At 36.9% G+C, this 25,725-nt stretch overlaps 1 protein-coding gene across 1 annotated transcript in view; it reads left to right on the forward strand.

Moving 5' to 3' along the window:
- Positions 1–25,167, forward strand: part of IQCM (IQ motif containing M) — a 431,659-nt gene extending 406,492 nt beyond the window's left edge. Inside the window, 1 exon segment of the mRNA XM_062198888.1 lies at positions 25,040–25,167. Coding sequence (XP_062054872.1) covers positions 25,040–25,167 — 128 coding nt within the window.
- The last annotated feature ends 558 nt before the right edge of the window (positions 25,168–25,725 follow it).

Genomic DNA, 25,725 nt, shown 5'->3' on the forward strand with positions numbered 1-25,725 from the left:
CCAAGTTTCAATGGAGATCTCATGTCTTAAGTATTTCAAATTCTTCTGTTCAGATAATATCCATGTCTCATGAACTTGGACCTCTTAGAGTGTAAGAATGTATCTATGACTATAAAACTTGAAATGAAGTGATTCAATTTTTTTGTTGTTACTGTTGTTTATAACTAGTTCAGGCTTATCACAAGTATTTTTGAAAACCTTGAGAAGTTCATAAGAAGCATCAAATGAAGAAAAAAAAAGGTGGTCATGGTTGGAGCATGCTGCTAAATCTCTAGGATGTCCATACTTGGAAATGGGGAAATGTGAATGTGAAAGATTTAGAACTGGGGATTTTCGTGAACCAGTTCCACAAAAACGTTTCTCAGATAGAATTATTCAATAAGAAATTGTTGCTGGACTTTATATCTGTTCAATGCCAATGTAACTTTGGGACAGGGGAAAATGCTGGGTTTTCAGCCTGAAAAATTAGCTTTCATGATATGGTACCAATGATAAATTGAGTCTTGGAGAATCAAGTATTGGATTATTTTTGTGGAGGAGCTCTATATGGTAAAGATGTATTGGGGAACCTTCATTTTCATCCCAGCATGAGAGATCTCTGTGAATTCTTGTTAGTGACACCAATACAATCTAAGGGAATAAGCAATTCCATTAGCCTACTGGCATGATAGACAGTGGAAAGCTTGTTACTCTGATAGAATAGAAACACTACGAGTATGATTCAGTTCTTTGGAAGTGGGAAACTATTAAATGGAGTGCTCATTTGTGAAGATGAGTGAGTTCTCACATCTCATAAGTGATCAGAGGACATTCAGAACCAACCTTGCCCTTAATGCAGATATTGATATATATCTTCTGTTTCCAGTGTGGCACTGGATCATAGATCAATGTTATTGTCAGGTATTTCTCTGGCATGGGACAAGTTCTTAAACTGCAACACATTTTGGTAGTAGAAAGTGGCCATACCTTTGCTGAGGTATGACAATGTGGGACATCTAGTGATTTAAAACTCTGAGCATATTTACCCTGTGAATTTATCCTGCTCCAAGTCTTTCCACAGAGATGGATCCTGCATGGAAAGGAATTAGATCATCACCATAACAAATTGGCTTATTCAGAAGTTATAATCACTTAACTTCAAGATCCAGGAGAAGGAAATTTGAGGAACTCAGCCATACTGAGACTTACAGTATTTGAAAATCATGCCCATAACAGAAGGGAAGAATGGGAAAGCAGGAAGATTGAGTTGTGTGTTGGCTGACAAAGTAAACATTTAAATTGGGCTGTGGAGGGGGGTTAGTTGAAGAGGTTGTGTTGTGTGTTGAAAACCTATAAAAGTGGAAAAATAATATTTCAGTGGTGTATGGATCAGAATGTAGTCACATCAAGGGTAGATAGAAAAAAAATTATAGGAGAGGTTTGAGGAAACAATCCAGTGGACCATTGGACTAGGATTGCTAGCTTGTTTGTAAGTTGCATTCAATAGAAAGTGTGCTCTTTTTACAAAAACCCAACAGATAAATACATACACACTAGGGAAGATGGTGATAAACTACTATTGCTCTACTGAGTGAAATGAGATACAAAGAAGAAAAGAGAATAATAAAGATAAAATTTATTGAAAATTTAATTTGCTTTCTTTTCCTATATTAATCCTTTGTAATACATAGTTATTTTTCAACTTTATTGATGAGGAAATGCGAGATAATCTTTCTGAGTAGAAATTCCCTTTTTGAAACTTTGGCTTTCTGTTCCAACGTTCTTCATACACTTACACTCTCTGCTGAGATCATTAAAAGAATTATTATTGCATCCTAAGGAGATTGTGACCACCCTGCTTTGAAAAGTTTCTTCATTATGTACTTTATGTAAATACTATTAATATCAATAGGATTTCAAATAGAACCCAAAAGATTATAAGCACAAGTCATTTGAACCTTCTTTGCTGTTTTCCATTGTGTGTGTATTATAGAACTTATTTAATTCTCTTGTAATTATTTCTTCTCAGAGGTAATTCAGCAATTTGAATCTCCCCTCTGATGTTGTCCTAACATAGCTAGTGTAAAATTAATAATGAGTTGCTAGTTTGACTATTTCCTAGTAGGATATCATAATACTATAACTTTTATTTTATTATAAGATATAAAACAATTAAAATGAAGAATTATACCAAGATGTTTAGATTATCTGGGATAAGAAAAATTTTTACATATTTTTGGGAGAATGAGATTTAAAATGTGCTTTCCCAGTCTACATTAACCTAAAAAAGCTTTTATACAGCAAAGGAGACAGTCAAGAAAATGAAGAGATGATCTACAAAATGGAGACTTTATTTAAAAGCTGTGTGTCTGATAAAGAGCTAAGATCTATATAACAAAAAAGATAAAGAGCAAACAAAATAATTTAAAAACTGGGCAAATAACCTAAATAGACGTATCTCAAAAGAACAAACACATATGGCCAAAAATATGGAAAAATGCTCAGTAATCACTAGTAATGAGTGAAATGTAAATCAAAACTGCAATGAAATACCATCTCACTCCAATTAGAATAGTCATTGTAAAAAGAGATGGAAGATGACAAGTATTGATAAGGATATAGAGTAAATAGAACCCTTTCACACTGTTGGTGAGAATGTAAATTAGTACAGCTATCATGGAAGAAGAGTATGAAGATTTCTCTCTTTTTTTTTTTTTTTATAAATGTGAATTTACAAAGTGCAACTTTTTGTATTGTTGTGGCTTCCCCCCCAACCTCCCTCCCTCCCGCGACCCTCCCCTCTCCCTCTCCCATCCCACCCTTTATCGAGTTTCATTTTCAATTACTTTCATATACTGAAGATCAACTTAGTATATACTAAGCAAGGATTTCAACAGGCTGCATTCACACAACCGCACAAGGTATAGGGTATTGTTCGATTAGTAGTGTTTTTAAGTTTCATAGCAAAACACATTAAGGACAGAGATCCTACGTGGGGAGCATGTACCCAGTGACTCCCGTTGTTGATTTAACAATTGGCACTCTTATTTATGACGTCAGCAATCACCTGAGACTCTTGCTATGAGCTGCCTAGGCTATGGAAGAGAGACAGAGAGAAAGGTCTTCCTTTGCTATTGGTTCACCCCCAAAGGGCCTCTGCGGCCGGTGTGCTGCGGCCAGCGCACTGCGCTGATCCGAAGCCAGGAGCCAGGTGCTTCTCCTGGTCTCCCATGTCGTGCAGGGCCCAAGCACTTGGGCCATCCTCCACTGCACTCCCGGGCCACAGCAGAGAGCTGGCCTGGAAGAGGAGCAACCGGGACAGAATCCGGTGCCCCAACCAGGACTAGAACCCAGTGCGCTGGCGCTGCAGGCAGAGGATTAGCCTATTGAGCTGCGGCGCCGGCCTTCATCAACACTTTTAAGAACAATCATATATGACCAATAAATACTGAAACAAGCAATTGATAAAAGTCAACAAGCAGACAAATACATACAACATAAAGAAATAATCCTGAAAGACAGTCTAGGAGTGTACCAGCAGGTGGAAGATTTCTCTCTCTCCCTACCTTTGCCTTTCCAAAACTCTGCTTTTCAAAGAAATCCTTTTTTTTTTTTAAAAAAAAAAGACAATTTAGATAATTACATATTCAATTTAGGAGCAAGGAAAGACACTATTAAATAAAGAACATAAATAAAAGATAAATGAATTGGGCCTTAATACAAATTTCAAAACTTTCCTATAGAAAAATACCATAAACAAATTACAAAAGATTGATTTCTTGGGGAATTGCATTTTAGAAGATAGAGGTTTAGCACATTTAGCTATTTAAATTTTATTTACTTTATTTATTTTATTTGAAAGGCAGAGAGGGGAGAAAGAAAGTTAGAGGGGGAAAAGAAAGAGAGAGAGAGAAAGTGAGAGAGAGACAGAGAGAGAGAGAGAGATGCCTTCCAACAGCTGTTTCACTTCCTAGATGCCTGCAACAACCAGGGATGGGCCAAGCTGAAGCCAAGACCCAGGAATTCAATCCAGGTCTCCCACCTGGGTGGCATGAACACAAGTACTAAGCCATCACTGGCTGCCTACCAAGGTGCCTATTAGCAAAAATTTGGAATCAGAAGCAGAGCCAGGACCCAGGCACTCTGCTGTGGGACATGAGCATCCCAAATGGCTTCTTAATTACTTCACCAAATACCTGGCCCTGAAATATTTAAAATTGAGAATAAGGAGACAATTTAGTACCAAAATAGAAGAAAATGATGTAGAGAAATAAAGTTGACAGCTATCAAATATATGCAAACTCACTAGTAAATAAGAAAAACATAGTGTAAAATTAGCAGCTTTTACAAAGGCTCAAAGGAAAACGGAGCAAAATGATTCAGTAATTGCTTTTGCTGGCTGGGATCTGAGGAAAGAAATACTGCCACACGTTATTGTTAAAAATATGAGTTTCGTAGTTTTAAAAAGCAACTTGGCAATATCTATCAAAATTACAAGTGGATGTGACTTAATGTTTTAAAAATGTATTTGAGAGGCAGGGGTGGGAAGAAAGAGAAATAGAGATGCACATAGTTTTGAATGTGCTGCATCTTGGGAAATATTATATGAAATAAAGTCACTACTAAATGAACAAGCATGTCTATTTTAGTATTATTTTTAGTTTCAAAAACTGGTGAATAAAGTAATTGTTAGTCAGTAGAGGAATATTATAGTCTGTTAATATCACATAATAATATATCCCATTTAATATAATGAAGTAGGGCTATACTAGTTCACTTGATTGAATTTACATCAGTTCTTGAGGTGAAGAAAGAAAATTATGAATGTAAGTTTTGTAAGGCAAAAATAGGCATCATAAAATTATTTATTGAATGCTCACTTAACTGTAATGCCTTCTCCTAGAGATTAGTGTAGCAAGAAAATAAGTGAATGAGTTATGACTGAAAGACACAAGAAATACATATTAAAAAGCAAATAATATCTCTGTCTCTCTCACTGTCTAAATCTATATGTCAAATAAATTAAAAAAAAGATCCCCCCCAAAAAAAGCAAACAATATAATTCAGCATTAGACCTTAAAAATGAGTGATATAAGTAGTGCTATGGTTTCAATGAAACATTATGAAAGTTTCTGAAATCCATATGTGGATTACAATTTGCCCATAGTAAAGTGAAACATGTCACTCTTATGGGTCTTAGTTTCTCGTAACAGTTATGATAGCTCCAAATATTGTTAGAAAGAAAAACTAAACTAAGAACAACACTCATCACAGACCTGGTACAGAATAAAGTATATTAAACTGCAGTTGTTATTGTTAGACTCACTGTTTCTTAAATCCTATTTTGTAATTGAAAGAATATGCAATTATTCCAAATATTTTTTTTTCTTCACATTGGACAACACATTAAGGACAGATCCCACATGAGACATAAGTACACAGTGACTCCTGTTGTTGATTTAACAATTTGACACTCTTGTTTATGGCGTCAGTAATCTCCCTAGGCTCTAGTCATGAGTTGCTGAGGCTATGGAAGCCTTTAGGGTTCGCAGACTTTGATCTTATTCCGACAGGGTCATAGTCAAAGTGGAAGTTCTCTCTTCCCTTCAGAGAAAGGTACCTCCATCTTTGATGGCCCTGTTCTTTCCACTGGGATCTCACTCGCAGAGATCTTTCATTTAGGTCTTATTCTTTTTTTTTTTTCCCATGGTGTCTTGGCTTTCCATGCCTACAATACTCTCATGGGCTCTTGATCCAGATCCAAATGCCTTAAGGGCTGATTCTGAGGCCAGAGTGTTATTTAGGACATCTGCCATTCTATGAGTCTGCTATGTCTCCCACTTCCCATGTTGGATCGTTCTCTCCCTTTTTAATTCTATCAGTTAGTATTAGTAGACACTAGTCTTGTTTGTGTGACCCCTTTGACTCTTAGACCTATCAGTGTGATCAATTGTGAACTGAAATTGATCACTTGGACTAGTGAGATGGCATTGGTGCATGCCACCTTGATGGGATTGTATTGGAATCCCCTGGCACGTTTCTAACTCCATCATTTGGGGCAAGTCCGATTGAGCATGCCCCAAATTGTACATCTCCTCCCTCTCTTATTCCCACTCTTATATTTAACAGGAATCACTTTTCAGTTAAAATTTAAACACCTAAGAATAATTGTGTGTTAATTACAGAGTTCAACCACTAGTACTAGAACAAAAAAAAAAATACTAAAATGGGTGAAGATTTACATTGTACATCAACAGTCAGGACAAGAGCTGATCAAGTCACTGTTTCTCATAGTGTCCAATTCACTTCAACAGATTTCCCCTTTGGTGCTCAGTTAGTTGTCACTGATCAAGGAAAACAAATGATATTTGTCCCTTTGGGACTGGCTTAATTCACTCAGCATGATGTGATTTACCCAAAGGAACTTAAATTGGCAAACAAAAAAGCCATCTGCACATTAATGTTTATTGCAGCTCAATCCACAATAGCTAAGACCTGGAACCAAACCAAATGCCCATCAACAGTAGACTGGATAAAGAAAGTATGGGACATGTACTCTATAGAATACTATATAACAATCAAAAACAATGAAATCCAGTCATTTGCAACAAAATGGAGGAATCTGGAAAAATATTCCAAATATTTTGAAATTGTATCTTTTATTACCCCAACATTTTATCATGAAAATTTTAAAGCACACAGAAAAGCAAATGAACTCCTAAGGGACACATTCATTCCATTCTCCATCCATCATACTATTTTCTTCTCAAAATACATTTCAGAATATTTTTGACATGCCATTACATCCCCTAAATCTTGAAATTCTTTCTTTCTTTTACTTGAGTTTTCTTGCTCTTAGGCATTTTCTCAGGCAATAGACTTTCTATCCTCTTGCAAATGATTGTGGAAAATGTGATATAAAAAGGGTAAGGGGATGAGGGCTGGCACCGTGGCATATTGGGTTAAGCCGCCATCTGCAGTGCTGGCATCCCACATGGGCACCGGTTCAAGTCCCAGCTGCTCCACTTCTCTTCCAACTCCCTGTTAATGTGCCTGGGAAAGCAATGGAAGATGGCCCAAGTCCCTGGGTCCCTATACCCATGAAGAAGACCCAGAAGAAGCTCCTGGATCCTGGCTTCAGACTGGCCCAGCACTGGCCTTTGTGGCCATATGGGGAGTGAACCAGCAGATGGAAAATTCTGTCTCTGTAACTCTACTTTCAAATAACTAAATAATTTTTAAAAAAGGTTAAGGGTTAGGCATTTGGAACATTAGTTAAGATGTTCTTTGGAATGCCTACATCCCATTTCAGAATACCTGGCTGGAGTCCTGGCTCTGCATCTGATCACTCTTATGCACTATAGGAAGGCAACATATGATGACTCAAATACCTGGGTTCCTGCCACCCTTACAGCAGAAGCCAATGGATTTGCCATCTCCTGGATTCAGTTTGGCCAAGCATTGGCTATCGAGGGAAGCTGGAGGAGTGAACCAGTCAATGGAAAATCCCTCTGTCTCTGTGTCTGTGTCTGTCTGTCTGTTTCCCACCCCACCCTGCCCTGATCTCTCTGTCTTTCAATTAAAATGAAAATAAATTAAAAAAAGGTTAAAGTGTAACACTGGCACAGAGTAAAATTACTAGAGAATTTAGAAGACAAAGCAATTGCCAATGTCTGAGAATTCATCAAGCCGACATTAACTTGAGCCTCCTATTGAAGGATGGACAAGAAATCACATTGGGGAGGGCAGGATGGAGGCATTCAAGGCCAAGAGATACCTGAGTGAAGTTGTAACAGGAGGATAATGGCCGAATAGGTTGAGTGAGCTGGGAAGAAGGATTAGCTCCTTCTAAAAACTGTAAATAAGATATTTTGCTATTATCTTTCAAAAATTTTTTGAAAACTATATCCCAGGTTTGCATGAGCAGGTCTATAAAAAGGTTTGTAGCATCCAGCCTTGATGCTGGATCATCAGAGTTATGATATTTTCTTTAATGTGTCAATTATTTTGCTTAAATGTTTGGATCATCTCTCCTAGTCCCCAAATTTTGTAATCAAATTTTAATTTTGGAACAATTTTAGATTTATAGAAGAGTTGCGATGATATTACAGTTCCCTCAGCCAGTTCTCCTATTAATTTATATAACCATGGTACAGTTGTAAAAACTGAGGGGTAAGTGTGGATACATTCTAATTAACTAAATTGGACTTCATATAGATTTTACTAATTTTTCCAATGATATAATTTTTTCTGTTCTGGGGTCCAGTCCTGAATACCACACTGGGTTTATTTTTCATGTCTTCTTAGACTCTTCTTGATTTTGACAGCTTCTCAGTATTTCCTTGTTTATTCATGACCTTGACAGTTTTGAGGATTATTGTTCAGATATTTTGTAAAATGTCCTTCATTTTGGGCTTGTCTGGTTAGATTTGGGCTAATGCATTTTTAAAAGACTATCACAGGTGTGAAGTGCTCTTCCAGTCACATCGTATCAGCAGGAATATGCCGTCAGCATGACCATCACTGCAGATTTTAACCCTGATCACCTGGCCCAAGTAGTGTTTATCAGATTCCTCCACTATAAAGGTACCAGCTCCCTTTCCATGATCTCTTTTTTGAAAGCACCTAAGTCCAGCCCATATTCAAGCGCTGGGATGGGAGCCAGAAATTAGCCTTCCTTATAGAGGTGGAAATACCTTCATTAATTGCTAAAAATTCTTATGTAATGAAGATATTCTCCTGTACTTATTTACTTATATGAGTATACACTCATGTCTATCTCTTTTATATTTTGAGTTGTAATCTAGTATGGCATTATTTTATTGCTGTTATCACTAAAATCACAGCTTTATACACTAGAAATTTTTAAGTTTCTTGTGTGTCCCTTTGACATGTCCCTCTCTTTGTATCTTTTGTGAATTGCCTTACTTTATGACTCTACACAATTCTGCATGGCCATCTTGTATTATCCCTGTTGTAGCCTAAGAATCAGACATTTCTTGAGGGAGTCTTAGTTCTTTGTAATGGAAAATAATATTTCAAAAACAAGATCTGGGTACTGGATGAACTCATTGCTACTGAAAAGTTGCTGTTTCCAGGCTATCTCAGAGGGCAGATTTAGGGGATATAAATTAGCACTAACCTATCTTTGTTGACATATCTGTCATTATTTCTGTAACTAGCCATATTCACTGTTCTTTAGTCTCCAGTATCCAATCAAATCCCGCTTTCCCAAGTTACTTAGACCGCTCCTTTATCCCCCACCCTATCATTGTGTTAATATCACTAACTTACATTTTCATGTATGTAGTGTTTCATACTTGAGTCCATCATATGCAAAATGTTTTGCTGGTAGTAATCAGACTGATTGCTTTCATTTAATATCACATGGGCTACACTTCTAACTCCTGTGTTTTTGTGCTGCTCTTATTTCTTTATACCTTCTAATGTCATTCTCCATTCTTACTCTGTGTTTGAGTACCCCTTTATAATAGGCCTGCTGTCTTTCCTTTCATCCAGTGAAAGACTTCCTGAATATAATCTCTCCTTGCTTGCTTCCTGTGTGCTGTAAATTAGGCCACTTAGACCTTGGGAGCCATTCATTGCCATCCATTTTTAAAATCTGCTATAAGCCCAGTAATTGAATGCATATACACTATTCTCCCCTTACTCAAATCTTAGACCTCTTCCAGTCAGCTGGACTTCTCAGAATTCTCACACTCCCCTGGGAAAGTAAGTAATATCAATAGATCACCACATTGGGTTATAGTTTTGCTGTGGTTGGAATATCAGATTGTGTGTCTCCCAAAGACTCATGTGTTAAAGGCTTGGTTCCTAAAATGGAGGTGTTGGGAGGCAGTGGACCCACTAGGAGATGGAGCCTACTTGGGAGCCCTCCGTCATTGGGAACATACCCTTGGAAGGTAATGGGCAGAGAGTGTTGGGCATAAAAGGCCTGCTGCTGCTTTTGTATCCTGGCTTACCATGTGATCCTTTCTCCACACATGCCCTGGCATTGCTATCACTGCCCTCATCAGAGGCCAAACCATTGAGGCATCTGATCTTGGGTTTGAGCTCCAAAGCTGTCAGTTTCTCTTTATGAAATTGGTAGCCTAAGATATTTCATTGTAATTATGAAAAACTGGCTCACACAGCTTTGTTCTGTAAGACTGCAGAACTATCACCTAGCAACTGCCCACAGCTAAACCTGGAGCATTTTTGTGGCCACATAGCATTTTCTAGGAGGTTTTCAGCCCCCTTCAACAAAACTTCTGTGCTTCCAACTTTCCAACAAACCCTGTGTGTTTTGTCATTGTGGTTTTCCTTTTTCTATTCCCTCAAGGCAAGGTACAAGGGGATGGGGTTCCTGGCCCTTTCTCAAGAGCAGAAAAGCTCAAAGTCTCCTCTTTTGTTTTTCTGCCAGCCCGCTACTCCAATTTTTCCTTCCGTTCAATGGGAAAGGGTTCTTGTATGATCACATAAACTCCCTGACCATATGGCTCCCTGTGCTATGTTCCTCAGATTCTGGTCTCTTGGATTCCAAAAATGCCATTCATTCTGAACAATGCTATACTCTTCCAAGTTAGAAGCTTACTTTTATTCTGTTAATGTGTATTAATTTATTTTCATTTTATTTGCAGAGAGGGTGAGATACAGAGATGTATCACCTGCTGGTTCAACCGCCGAATGCCATAAGAGTCAGGGCTGGACCAGGCCAAAGCCTGGAGCTAGGAACTGGGTCTGGGTCTTCCATAGGGGTGATAGAGACACAAATACTTGAGCCATCATCAGCTGCCTCGAGACTGTACATTATCAGTAAGCTGGGTAATAGGCAAAGGGGCCAGAACTCAAAGAAGGCTCTCTGATTTGGGGTAAAATTGCCCTGAGTAGTAAAGCAAACAGTGTGCCAACTGCCCACTCCCAGAAGCCTGACTTTTGAAAGTATTTCAGTACTTCAAAAGGCTTTTGGAAAAACAGAATTAAGTATAAGTTTATTTTGATGCAAAAAACCCTGAAATTCATGCATAGTTTTTTATAATTGATATTTCCCTGAACTTTTTGAATATCACTCATGTGCATGAATTTCAAAACTTTTTGCACTGAAATAAATCTGCCTTATAATTTCACTTGCCATTTACTTTTTGAAGAACTCCCATAAGAATTTGCTTTGTGTTTTTAAACCTGCTTCCTGAAATGTACTTGTCTTCTTTGTTTCTGGATTTTTATGCTCAAGGGCAATGCATACATAGAATGTTGTAAAATTATTCACCTCATTTTAAATAGCTATGGTTATTAAACAGCTATATGTTTTCCATTTTTTGCACATTGTAAAAATGGGAACTAATTATTTAGAAACTCAAGGATAGAATACTTATTAGCTTTTGATAAGTTTTTCCTTGTTTCAAAATGAGGTGATTTATTTTCAGTTCCCCTAATCACAGTGTTGCTGTTGCATGTGGCAATATCACGAGCTAGAAGCAGTGGGGACTCAGAAGCAAAATGTTTAGCATTCCAAAACAATAGGCAACTACACGCCCATAACTGCCATCATTTCTAGGAATTCCCCTTGGATAACCCAAATGTGTTAAAAAATTCATCTCTTTAGACTGCAGCCTATAATTCCATATCCCACACCCTGCACCTCCATTGACTTCTTACAACAACACCTGATTCTGTCATGCTGTAGCCCAGATCTTGCTGCTGCTAATGCCACCTGCACCTGTCTAGATCACACTGTGGTCACTTGGGTCTAAATCAACTTGAAGAAGGGAGAAGTCCCTTTCCTGGCCTTTGTACAATGGTTACATGGATCCCAGAGCAGAGAGACCCTGTGTGCTCAGCATCCCAGGACCTTGGGGAGGAGGGAGCTTTTCAGCTATTCCCCTTTTCTCACTGGGACCTTCCTTTACAAAGTTAGGACCAAAAATTAGATTTCCTTATTTCCTTGTTTGGTTGTGAAGGCATGGAAAAGGAGCATAGAGAGGAAGAACAAAATATAAAGACTCTGCTCAGAGAACACAAAATCATTTCACTTTGGAGGGGGAGATGGTGGAAGAGGGAGCTATTGCCCATCTGCTGGTTCAATCCCCAAATACTATCTGCAACAGCTGCTGGCAACTGCATAAAAGCTTTCTTGTGGGTGGTGGGGAACCCACTACAGAACCATTACCACTGCCTCTCAGATTGGGGATTGGTAGGAAGCTGGAGTCAATAGTCAGAGCCCAGATGTGAACCTAAGCACTCCAGCATGGGATACTCAATCCCAACTGGACTCTTGAACACTAAACCAAACACCCTCCTCTTTCCTTTTTTCACTCTTCTGGTTTTTTAAGAGTTTTTCTGCAAGAAGTTTGATTGGTCTTTCTTTGCAAAGAGGCCTGTATACAATTTGTTCTGCCAGTGTTCTGAACATAGCAGTTTTGGAAATCCTAAAGTGCACCTAACTTAAGTTCAGGTTTGGATCTCTGCAGCACCTTAGCATCAAATGTTAACTACTTAAATGCATCTTTGTTTCTCCTTTAGAATTCTGTTTGTCTTTATACTGTCTATGATCATCTAAGGGACAGGATCATGATGCCGTGTTAGTGCTTTCATTGTTTTTTAGAGGATTGAGTTGAAAGATGGTGAGGTAGCATCGGGGAGAGAGAAAGAGAGAATGAATCAATGAGAATGAATGAATCTTGCATCTGCTGGTTCGCTTCTAAGATACTGGCTGAAGGCACAACTTAGCCAGGTGGAATCCAGAATCTAGGAACTCCCTCAGCATCTTCCATGTTAGTGCAGGAACTCAAGTACTTGGACCATCATCTGCTGCATTCTGGGTGCATTGCAGGAATTTAAAGGAAGGACTTTATCCCAAGTACTCTGATACGGAGCACATGGGTCCCAACCAGTGGCCTGACCAATTGTACTACAATGCCTGCCATTTTTTTGGACTAGAAATAATTAAATATAATTGACATTGTAAAATCAGCTTTTTTCTTTGTTTCTGGATTAGAAAATGGAGGACCAGAAAGGTCTCAACTAGTGCCATTTGTATCACCTCATAGTACTTACCATGAATCTAGACGAATAGGACTCACTAAATAGTCGATGACATAAAATATGTATTTTATTTTGTAATATAATCATGTGTTTGTTTTCAAACCAAGTTTATCTATAAAGATTCATTTTGAAGTGTTCACAGAAAGTAACCATTAGCATACAATAACATATAACCTCAAGTAGGACAGGGAATTTGTGTGATATACTTACTTTTAATTATGCAAATATTGTTTATTGTTAAATGATTTTAAAAATTCAGAAAAGCAAATAAGATAAGACAAAAATGTGAGTCATGATCCCATATTCTAACATCCTTAAATTAACATTTTGATGTCTATATTTCCAAATATTTTCTGTGCATTTATATATTTTTATAAAAATGGGATCATATGGCTACACTGTTTGTAACCTAATTTTTCACATATTTTAGAAGTACATTTCCATGTCAGTATTTTTAAAGCTCTGCAACACTGATTTTAAAAAAAATCTCAATAAAGGGAACAAGTTCCATGTATTTCATATATGCTGTTCTAAGAGCATATTGATATTTCCTACCATATCCTCCCTCCTTCCCTTACTGCAACTCTCCCTCCTTCCTTTTTCATTTTTCTTTTAATCGTTTTAAGATTATTTTTATTTACTTGAAAGGCAGAGTTAGAGAGAAAGGAAGAAAGACAGAAAAAGGGAGATAGTGAGAGAGATCTCCCATCCACTGGTTCACTCCCCAAAAGACCTCAATGGCCAGGGCTGGGTCAGCCCAAAGCCAGGAGCCTGACCTTGCTCTGGGTCTCCCACGTGGGTGCAGGGGCCTAAGGACTTGTCTATATTCCCCTGCTTTCCCAGGTGCCTTAGTAGGGAACGGGATCAGAAGTGGAGCAGCTGGATCTTGAACTGGCACCCATATGAGATGCCAGCTTCTCATGTAGAGGATTAACCTATTACACCACAACATGACCTCTTTTAATTTTACAATGACTTACATTTATTTTACTTTACAATCACAAACTTAATCCTGCACTAAATAAAAATTCAACAAGCCTGAAATAGAAAAACTGCTGTTCCTCAGGAGTCTAGACAAGGGCTATAAAAAAGACAAAATCTAAAAATGTCAGTTTCACTCATATAGACTACATTTTTTGCTCTCTATACATTTTTTACAAAAATCAGGTTAAAATTATCATATTTATGTTTTCTTTGTGGGAGTACATTCCCTTAAACATAATGGTTTCCAGAGATTTCATTCTCTTTCATGGCTGAGTACTGTTCTTTCATATGCATCACAATTTCTTTATCCAATCATTAGTTGATTGATATCTGGGTGGATTCTATATCTTAACTATTCTGAATTGAGTTTCTATAAATATTGGATACAAATAACTCTCTCATATACTGGTTTCATTTCATTTGTATAAATTACCAGGAATGGGATGGCTGGGTCATATGGTAAATCTATTTTCTGATTTCTGAACAATCTCCACACTGTCTTCCATAATGATTGTACTAGTTCACATCCCTACCAAAAGTATATTAGGGTATGATTCCCCCTGCACATCCTCATCAGCATTGTATTTTTTTTTATTTTTTCTATGATAGTCATTCTAACTGGGGTGAGAGGAAACCTAATTGTGGTGGTTGTTATGTTTTTTCCATTTCCATGATGGCTAATGATCTTAAGCATTTATTTCTCTTGTGTCTGTTGGCTTTTTGTATTTCATACTTTGAAAAATGCCTGTTCATATCCTGAGCCCACATATTAACTGGATTGTTTGTTTTGTTATTGAATTTCTTGAACTCCTTATTTATACTGGATTTTAATCTTTTATTGGATGTATAGTTCACAAATATTTTCTCCCATTCTGTCATTTCCTCTTTATTTTTTGAGTGTTTCCTTTGCTGTGAAGAAGCTTCTTTGCTTGATGTAATCCCATTTGTCTATTTTGCCTTTATTATATCTGCTCTTGGGATTTTATCCAAAAAGTCTTTGCCTCTGTAAACAAGTTGTGGTGTTTCCCCTAGGTTTTCCTCTACTAATTTGATGGTATCATCTCATAGATCTAGATCCTTGATCCACCTTGAGTCTATTTTTTAATAAGGTATAAGGTAGGAATGAGGTTTCATGTTTTTGCATGTGTAGATTCAATTTTTCCAATGCCATTTGTTGAAGAGACTGCCTTTTCTCAATGGAGTGATTTAGCTCATTTGTCAAAGATTTTTTTGGTTGTAGTTATGTGGATTGATTTCTGGGATCTCTAATCTGTCTTATTGGTCAATATGTCTCTATTCTTGTACCAGTACTAGGATTTTTTTTATTATAACTGTCCTATAATGTGTCTTGAAACCTGTTATTGTTATGCCTCCAGCTTTTTCTATTCTCTAGGATTACTTTAGCTATTCAAAGTCATGTGTGTTTCCATATAAATTTTAGCATTATTTTTTCTAGATCTGAAAAGAATGTCCTTGCTATTTTGATTTGATCATGTTGACTCTGTAAATTCCTTTTGGTATTATGGATATTTTGATTATATTGATTCTTCCAATTCGTGAACATGGAAGATATTTCCATGTTTTTGTGTCTTATCTTATTTCTTTCCTTAATGTTTTTAATTTTCATTATAGAGCTATTTCCTATCCTTGGTTAAATTATTTTTATAGCCATTGTGAAGGGGACTGATCTTATAAGTTCTTTCTCAGCAGTGGCATTGCTTTAAATACAATGCTATTGATTTTTGTGTGATTATTTTATATCATGGAGATTTTCCAATTTCTGTGTTACAATAATATCTTAGCAGTGTCTTCTGGTTCCCCAGTGTATGGGGTATATCACCCACAAACAGGGATAATTTGGCTTTCTCCTTTCTCATTTAGATCCCTTTCATTTCTTCTTGTTGTCTAATGGTTCTAGATAAAACTTACAGAACTGTATTGAATAGCAGTTGTGAGAGTGGGCAACCTTGTCCTCCATATCTACTGGTAATGCTTCCAGCTTTACCCTATCCAATATGATGATGCTGTCTCTGAGTTTGCTATGTATTGCCTTGGTTGTACTGAGTAATATTCATTCCTACTTTATCCATCTTGCTTAAGGTTTTCATCATGAAATTATGTTGTTTTTTATCAAATGCTTTCTGTGTATCTATTGGGATATTCTTCAGTTTGTTAATGTGATGTATTATGTGTATTAATTTGTGTATGTTGAATCATCCATACATACCAGGTATAAATCCCATTTGGTCCAGGTGCATGATCTTTTTGTTGGATTCAATTAGCTATTGTTTTATTGAGGGTTTTTACATCTATGTTCATTTGGAATATTGTTCTGCAGTTGTCTTTCTTTTATCTTTTTCTGATTTTGCAAATAAGGTAATGCTGGTGTAATAGAAGAATTTTTGAATATTTTAAGAAGTATTTGTATTAGTTTTTCTTTAAAAGTTTGATGGAGTTCAGCACTGAAGCCATCCAGTTCTGGGCTTCTCTTTGTTGGGAAGATGTTTATTACTGACTCCATCTCCACCTTGGTTATTATTCTATTTATATTTTCTATGTGTTCATGACTCAATTTTGATAAATTGTATGTGTCCAGAAATCTATTCCTTTTTTTCCATATTTTCCTATTAATTTTCATATAGCTGTTTGTAGTAATTCCTGCTGATTTATTTATGTCTGTTGCATCCATTGTAAATTTCATCTCTGATTTCAATAATTTGGGTCTTCTCTATATTTTTGGTTATTTGGATCAATGATGCATAAATTTTGTTTATTTTTTCCAGAAAAGCAGCTTTTCATTTCATTTATCTTTTATATCATTTTCTGTTTCAATTTTGCTTATATCATTTAGAATTTTTATTATTTATTTCCTCCTACTAATGTGGGATTTGGTTTTTTATTGTTTTTCTAGGTCCTTGAGATGCATTGATTTCTCATTTACTTGATGACTTTCCAATTTCTTGATGTAGGCACCAGTTGACATAAGCTTTCCATTTAACATTGCTTTTACTGTTTCCCAGAGATTTTGATATATTTTAATGTCACTTTAATTAATTTATGGAAATTTTTCGATTTCCCTTTTTATTCTATGACCCACAGCTCATTCAGGAGCATGTTGTTCAGTCTCTATCTGTTCTCATATTTTCTAGAGTTTCTTAATTTGTTACTTTCCAACTTCATTCCATTGTGGTCACAAAAGATACATGGTACATTTTCAGTTTTTTAAGTTTATTAAGAGTTGTTTTATGGTCTAGCATATGGTCTCTCCTAGGGAATGCTGCATGCACTGATGAAAAGAATGTATAACCTGCAGCTGGGTGATGAAATGTCCTATACATAGCAAATAGATCAATTTGGTCAATAGTATTCAGTCTTTATCTTTGTTGGTGAGGTGTGTCTCTTTTATGCAGCAAATAGATGAGTCTTGGTTTTTAATCTATTCAGCCAATCTGTATCTTTTGATTGGAGAGTTTAGGCCATTTACATTCAAAGTGTTACTAATAAGTAATAGCTAGGTCCTGCCATTTTGTTTTGGATTTCCTTTCTACTCTTACTGCCTTCACATTCTTTCATGATTCTGTCTTTCTCTGATTTTGTGTGTAGCACTTCTGTAAGTATCAATTGTAAGGTTGGATGAATGGTGACAAATTCTTTAAATTTCTGTTTGTTATGAAATGTCTTTATTTCACCTTAATTTCTAAATTAGAACTTTTGTGGGTACAGAATTCTGGGTTGATAGATATTCATTTATTTATTTATTTATTTATTTACTTTTTGGACTTGAAATATCTCTATTCTCTTAGCATGCATGGTTTCTGATGAGAAACCAACTGTCAACATAACGGTAGATGCAGTGAAGGTAATCTCGCAGGTCTCCTGTGCACATTTTAGGATCTTTTCTTTATGTTTTAAGTGTGAAAGTTTGAGCATAATATGTCATATTGAAGTTCTTTTCTGATCATGCCTATTAGGAGTTCTGTGTACTTCTTGTACTTGTATGTCCAGATCTTACTCGAAATTTGGAAAATTTTCTGGTATTATTTCACTGAATAGGTGTTATAATTTATTCTCTTTTTCAATGCCTTCAGGAACTCCTAAGATACATATGTTTGATTGGGTGATGGTATCCCATAAATCTCAAACACTGCTTTTGGTCTTTATGATTTATTCTTCCCCTTTTTTGTCTAAATGATATATTTCTAAAGATCTATTCTCTAGCTCAAATAGCCTTTTTTCTACCTCACTGAATTCGTTTGTGTGGCTTCCCACTATATTTTTTATTTGATATATTGAATTCTTCATTTCTAATATTTCAGATTGATTTTTTTTCAGTATCTCTATCTCCCAGCAGAATTTCTCATCCATGTTTTGTAAAGATTTCTTAACTCATGTATTTGCTTCTCAGTGTTTTTCAGTAATCTTCTGAACATTCTTTTGAATTCCTTTTTGGGCATTTCATCAATTCATCATTTCATCAATTTCATCTCTTCATTTTCATAGTCTAATATTAAAGTGTTGTTATGTTTCTTTTGGGGGAGTCATGTTGTCTTCCTTGCTTGTGTTTCTTGTATCTTACATTTATTTTTAGGCATCTGTGGAAACGCTTGTTGATTTTTTCCTCTTGGGATTTTTTTCTTTGATATATGCCTCTATGGCTTAGTGGATTTTGTTCTCCTTCACTGGGTATCCAGATGTGTGTGCTATGTGAGGCCAGGGAACCCTGCCATTGCTTGAGCATGACACAATAGTCCAGAGTGACACACAGTTTGGGTATGGCAATCACCTCTATTGTCAGCAGGCAGAAGATATGATCACATCAGCTGGTGTTTTCACAGCCTCAGCCCCTCTCTGCAAAAGGAAACCAACTGTCCAGGATGGGCTTCCAGTACCTAAATTCCCCTCCCACTCAGGTACATGTACTGCAGAAAGAATTAGTGTGCTCCTGAGTGTGAATGTGAAGCCATCCGCAATGACCCAACTCAGCATTCAGGGAACTCTGAGCCTCTGAAGTCAGACTCAGTGATTGACCAGTGGTCCAGACACATCCTTTGCCCTATCACAGACACAGACACGGAATTCCCACAGTCGCAGGGAAGGTAACCATTCTCAGTCTCCTGAGCCTCCCTGTTCATAGAGAGAACAGCGGTATTCCCAGAGCCAGCTGTCTGCAAGAAAGAGGTTGGTTGCTGCTCTGCCTTGGCAAGTTGAGTGCACTGTCTTGATATTGGTAGGATAGGGACTTGGTAGTTTACGGACTTGTCTCGTGGACTTAAGTGCATGTTCCATCCCCAACCTTCCAGGCCAGACTCAAAAGTGAGTGGTGACTGTGGACTTAACCTCTGAGAAAAATCCCCTATTTGCACGTGGGCTGCAGCAGGCTCTATTCACCTTATTAAAACGGCAATTCCCCCTTGCTTGTTGCCAGACAAGCTTGTTGATTGGTGGAGAGAAGGAAAGAAATGTGTTCTGCCTTCACATTCCTCTTGCTAGTACTTCAGGCTGGACTGAAAGTCAGTAGGAACCACAGGGTTCATCCTCAGGCAATATCACTAGTGGAAGAGGCTGCCACAGTTTTGTCTCTGCTCACTCTGAGACGATGGTATCCCTACCAGCCACTGACTGTGGGGTTGCTGGAGTCATCCTGCTTGCTGCTGGTGGTTGTACTGTCTCCCTGCTCCATGACCTCTCTTCTTTCTGTAGTTTTTCTGTTGCAGGCTTCTTTCTAACTGTCCCCTGATGACACAGTTCTTCTCCCTTTTCATCTGCTATCAATCCATGGTCAAAATCAGCAAATCTGTTCCCTATTTAGCCATGTTGGGTTCTCAATTTACATGGTTTTATAATAAAATATACCTCAAATTTAAGACAAAATATAGGGGAAAGCATATTTTGGACCTGTGAGAAAAAAATACTATCTTATTTCTGAAAATATAATTTATAAAATGCATTCTGCTATAATATATTTTATTTGAATTGTGCACAATTTGAAGCCATTTCTTTCAATTATTGAAATAGGAGGTGTGTGTTTGATCTAGCAGTTATTATTCCTGCATCCCATAATAAAATACCTGCGTTCATTTCCTTGCTCCAGCTCCTGACCCCAGTGTCCTGCCATTGCAGACTCTGGGTAGCAGCAGTGATGGCTTCAGTATGGGGCTCCTGACAACCATCTGGCACAGAACTGAGTTGCACTTCCAGTTCTTGGCTCTGGCCTTTGGCAATGGCCCTAGCCCAGCCCTGGACCATTGCAAGTATTTGTGGAGTGAACCAGTGGATGAGAGCTCTCTCTCTCTCTCTCCTCCTCTTTTAAAAAGTCAATAAATTAATTTTCAAAATAGAAATATCTAATTGCTGATTATTTATTAAGTATCTATAATAAAAATAACTTTCTATCACATATTATGAGTTGGAACCTTAGAAATCTCTACTAATATTATTATATAAATAATATTTTCCATTGAAAATATGGATAAAAATCTAAGGCTAAATTATAATTCCAATAACTATTTATATTTTGATATTTAATATTTTATATATTTTGCTAAATGTACAACTTAAAAAGTGTAATGATACTGTAGATACTACTTCTTTTTTTTTTCTACCAACATGTACTTTTAATGCTAGTACACTGAAAGGAATATATACAACTAATTCAAGAGATAAAAATAACAAAGAGGAAAATATAATGAGGTTGATGTCTATGTTTTCAATGATAAATATTTACTTTTATGTAGTAAGAGTGCAACATGTTACTTTAGTCTATCTATTATACTTTACTGTTAATATTTAAGTATTTTCATTATAACTTAAAACACCTTAGAATTTAATAAAAAACAATTATAAAATTCTTATGATCTTACTACTTCTTAAATGCTTTACACTTAAAAATACACTGCAACACATTGAAGTTTAATAAAATATGCTTCTATGACAGATTTTAAAGTACTTTATTGAAATTTCTTTCCTCTAGAATGCTTTTGCACTTGTTTTTGTGTCCAACAAACTTCACATTTGAGATATTTTTGGATCCCACAAGTGACAGTAACTGGAACATAAACCAAGGGCTAGCTCTGGTGTTATGATCTATCTGCACAGCCTTGTGGAATCAGCAATATTTCCTTACTGCTCTCCTTTTTGAAGTTTTGTTTTCTGTATTTCTTCCTTCCCTTTCTCCCTTCTTTCCTTCTTTTCCTTCTCCTCTTCCACAATCCCCTCCCCGCCTTATTTTCAATCATCCCTCACTTCCTTCTTTCCCCCCTTTTCTCCCTCCCCTCCCATATTCTTATTTCTCTTCCTCCCATATTCCTTCCCTCCCTTCTTTATGTTCTGTCCCCTAGGGCCAAGACTTCCATAATGACCTTGTACTGCAGTCTCCATTTGGGGTGGATTCTATGTGTTATCTCCTGTCCCTACTCTTCTCAGGAGTGTGAAATTCAGATATCCAGGGTTAAACAGAAATCTTCAGACCAATACAGCTGGCTTCAGCTCACAAATACCTACTAAGTTTAGTGATTCTACTTTGTTTTTGGCCTCTACATTTTGCTCTCTCTCTCTGCCAGCTTATCAATGCAGTCAAAATATATTTAATATTCTGTTCAGGATTTGTCTTATTTTAATCAAAAGAATTGTTCTCTGAATCTGTTCCATCATAAGATGACAAAAATGAAGGTTGAGAATATCTGCTTTGAGGATTAAGAATATAACACGTTAACATATTTTTATGAAGTGATACTTTATTTAATTTAAATGTTTATGAAATAAGAGATTAAAACTTTGTTAGTGAAATTTAGTTAGCTAGCGTATATGATAATATAGTGTAGATAATACTGCTACTATATTTTGAATACTTATAAAAGTATCAGATATATATATATATATATATATTCTTTTAAATTAACAGCCTTTATTGTTATTTTGGCTTTACAGAATTATTGGTTTACAGAAATATTGGGTGTCCCAACATACTTTAAAGGTTCTCTTTTATTAACACCTTGCTTTAGTGTGTTACATCCATTACAACAGAAGAGAATTCTTGCAAAACCTGAACAAGATATATATCATCCCCATTTCAAAAATAAGGAAACTCAGAATGAGTGTTAAACCTAGATTTGTTCTCAAATGTATATGAACAAGTACTTGGACCATGATAGTCCCTTTCTATTTTGTCCACTTTGAGTACTCCTATTTTTCAGCTATTTTCTGCCTGATGAAATGTATACTTGGTATTTCATTCTGTAGAAAAATTCATAATAGGAAAGTTCTTTGTACTAGGATCCCACCTCAAGAAGAAACTTAACTCCCTTTACACTTATCTTGAATAAATGTATGAGGATACCAATGGATGATTGTTTTAACTTATGATCACAACAGGAACTATAATTAGCAATAGTGATCACCATTAATATCACCTAATTTATTTATTTTATGATAAATTATATTGTGTATATTTAGGTGCGCAAGATGGGATACATGTTGATAGTAAAATGGTTACTTTAGTGAAGCAAATTAATAAATCCATCAACTCACATAATACCCATTTTTGGTTTGTTTTGTATCAAGAGCAGTGAAGATCTGTTCATCTAGCAGGAATGCCAAATGCTGAATAATTTTATAGTTTTAGTCCTCATGTTTCTTAGATCATCCTACATTGCTGCTACTTTGTAACCAATGACCTACAGACCCCAGTTTCCCAGGTGACCCCTGTAACTTCTGTTTCATTCTGTCTCTATGAATATTTGAAAGTTTAGATTCCACATACAAGTGAGAGAAGTCAGTATTTTCTTTGATGTATCTGGCTTATTTTACATAGCATAATGCCATCCAGTTTCATCCATGTTATGGCAAATGGCAGTAATATCCATTGTATACAACATATTTTGTTTTTCCATTCATCTGTTCATGGATGAAATTTAGGCTGTTTTCATATCCTAGATATGAGTAGTGCTGCAATGAAAATGGGATTCAGTTATCTTTATAAGGTGACAATATTAATTCCTTTGGGTAGATTCCCAAAAAAGGGGTTGCTGGGTCATGTGATAGTTTTATGTTTAATATCTTTAGGAACCTTCATACCTTTCTCTGTTAGTGCATCAATTTACATTCCCATGAGCAGTGCCCAAGGATTCCCTTTTCTCTACACCCTCACCGATGTCTGTATCTTTTATCTTTAAACATTTGATACTACCCATTCTTATGGTTTTGACATGATATGTCTTTTTTTTTTTTTTTGACAGGCAGAGTGGACAGTGAGAGAGAGAGAGAGACAGAGAGAAAGGTCTTCCTTTCCCGTTGGTTCACCCTCCAAAGGCCACCGCGGCCGGCGCGCTGTGGCCAGCGCACCAAGCTGATCCGAAGCCAGGAGCCAGGTGCCTCTCCTGGTTTCCCGTGGGGTGCAGGGCCCAAGCACTTGGGCCATCCTCCACTGCACTCCCCGGGCCACAGCAGAGAGCTGGACTGGAAGAGGGGCAACCAGGACAGAATCCGGCACCCCGACCAGGACTAGAACCCGGTGTGCCGGCGCCACAAGGCAGAGGATTAGCCTATTGAGCCACGGCGCTAGCCGATATGTCATTTTTAATTTGCATTTTGTTGATATTTAATGGTATTGAACACTTTTTAATTTTTTAAAAAAACAATTTTATTTTATTTTATTTTATTTTTTACAAATTCAACATTTTTTGCAGATAAAATTCTTTTTTTAAGATTTATTTTACTTATCTGAAAGACAGAGTTACAGAGAGAGGTAGAACCAGAGAGAGAAAGAGAGAGGTCTTCCATCTACTGGTTCACTCCCCAAATGACTGCAATGACCAGAGCTGAGCTGATCCGAAGACAGGAGCCAGGAATTTCTTCCATGTTTCCCGCACAGGTTCAGGGGCCCAAGAACTTGGGCCATCTTCCACTGCTTTCCCAGGCCATAGCAGAGAGCTGGATTAAAAGTGGAGCAGTGGGGACTTGAACCAGCGCCCATATGGAATACTGGCACTGCAGGCCAGGGCTTTAACCCAGTGCGCCACAGTGCTGTCCCCATCCACGGCCGCCGTGCTGTGGCTGGCGCACCGCGCTGATCCGAAGCCAGGAGCCAGGTGCTTCTCCTGGTCTCCCATGCGGATGTGGGGCCCAAGGACTTGGGCCATCTTCCACTGCCTTCCCGGGCCACAGCAGAGAGCTGGACTGGAAGAGGGGCAACCAGGACGGAATCTGGCGCCCCCAACCGGGACTAGAACCCGGTGTGCCAGCGCCGCAAGGTGGAGGATTAGCCTATTGAGCCGCGGCGCCAGCCGAGCACTTTTTAATATCCTTTTGGGCCATTTTTATGTCTTCTTTGGAGAAATGCCTATTCAGGTCCTTTTTTAATATGGCTTCATTTAATTTTGTTATTATGAGTCTTTACTATGTGCATAAAAGTAGTAACAGCACCACTTCTTACCACATCAAGTCACTAGCAATATGAATTGGTCTCATTTCCTTGGTTTTTTTTTTTTTTTTTTTTTTTTTTGCTTGTTTGGTATATTTTTATTTAATAACAACTCTAGGAACTAAACAGCAAAGATATACCACCTTATCTATGAATGATTACTGTGTATAATGGTGGCCACAATAAATCTATGGCTTTCATTACTTATGTGGAAAGTCATTTTATACATAAAGATAGAGTAAGTACAAGAAATCTATAAGATAATGGGTTATATCTATTTAGATATCAGAGCTGATTGTACTGTAATATAAAAATTTCAATATAATTGTTTTTGTGATAAAATATGTTACATCTAATTTGTTTCAAGCATCCTGTATGTGAGAAGAATCCAGTTTCTCACACCCCTCTCCTAATGTATTTGTACAACAGTGACTTCTCCTGAATCCCTTGGATCTATAAAGTAATGTGTTATATGGAAGGAAATGTGTCCAAGTCAAATTTTTGCATGGTTTATGACAACCATAATTAATTATATGTAGTGTTCTGGAGTTCATGACACATTTCTATCATATTAATTGAAAAACTATTAATGTAACTATATATTTTTCATTATAGTGAGTGGACATCCGGTACTCAAGAGAGCCAACATCCGAGTTGTTGGGAAGTTGGTGGCAGCATCCATAAGAGAAAGGAAAACGAAACTATATTATAAATCATGAGAAGTTTTTGCACAATGCTATTAACCTTTAATAGTTGAACCTATCTACCCAAAGACACAGGAAAACAATGGCCACTGTTTAATTCTCAATCAACAAGAAAAAAGACAAAACCATTGATTGAATTATCATCATCATAAAAAAATCTGTTTTATCATACTGGTGTGAACCCATGTAGTGTCAAGTATTTCTTTCATTGAATTAAAATTTGTTTTCTTCCGTTATCAATAAATTCCATTAAGAATCATCAGAATTCTTATTTCTAAAATTCAGAGTTCTTGTATAAAGTACTGTTGATTTCATCTTTTTTCTTCTTTAAGAAGTGAAAATTGTGTGATATTTGCTGAAATCATATGTCAAGGAATTTGTTTATTTTTCAGAATGTATTTCATCACTTAAATATTTTGGAAATGTTTTCACAAAATATGTTTTGTGGAGCAAGTGCTGTGGTGCAGTGGGGTGGGCCACCACTTGGGATGCCCATATCCCATATTGGAAAGCTGGTTGGAAAACCAGTATCTCCACTTCTGGTCCAGCTTCCTGTTTATGCATTCTGGGAGGCAGCAGATGATGGCTGAAGTACTG

This window comes from Lepus europaeus, chromosome 8 (assembly GCF_033115175.1).
Source record: "Lepus europaeus isolate LE1 chromosome 8, mLepTim1.pri, whole genome shotgun sequence".
Classification (NCBI taxonomy): Eukaryota; Metazoa; Chordata; class Mammalia; order Lagomorpha; family Leporidae; genus Lepus; species Lepus europaeus.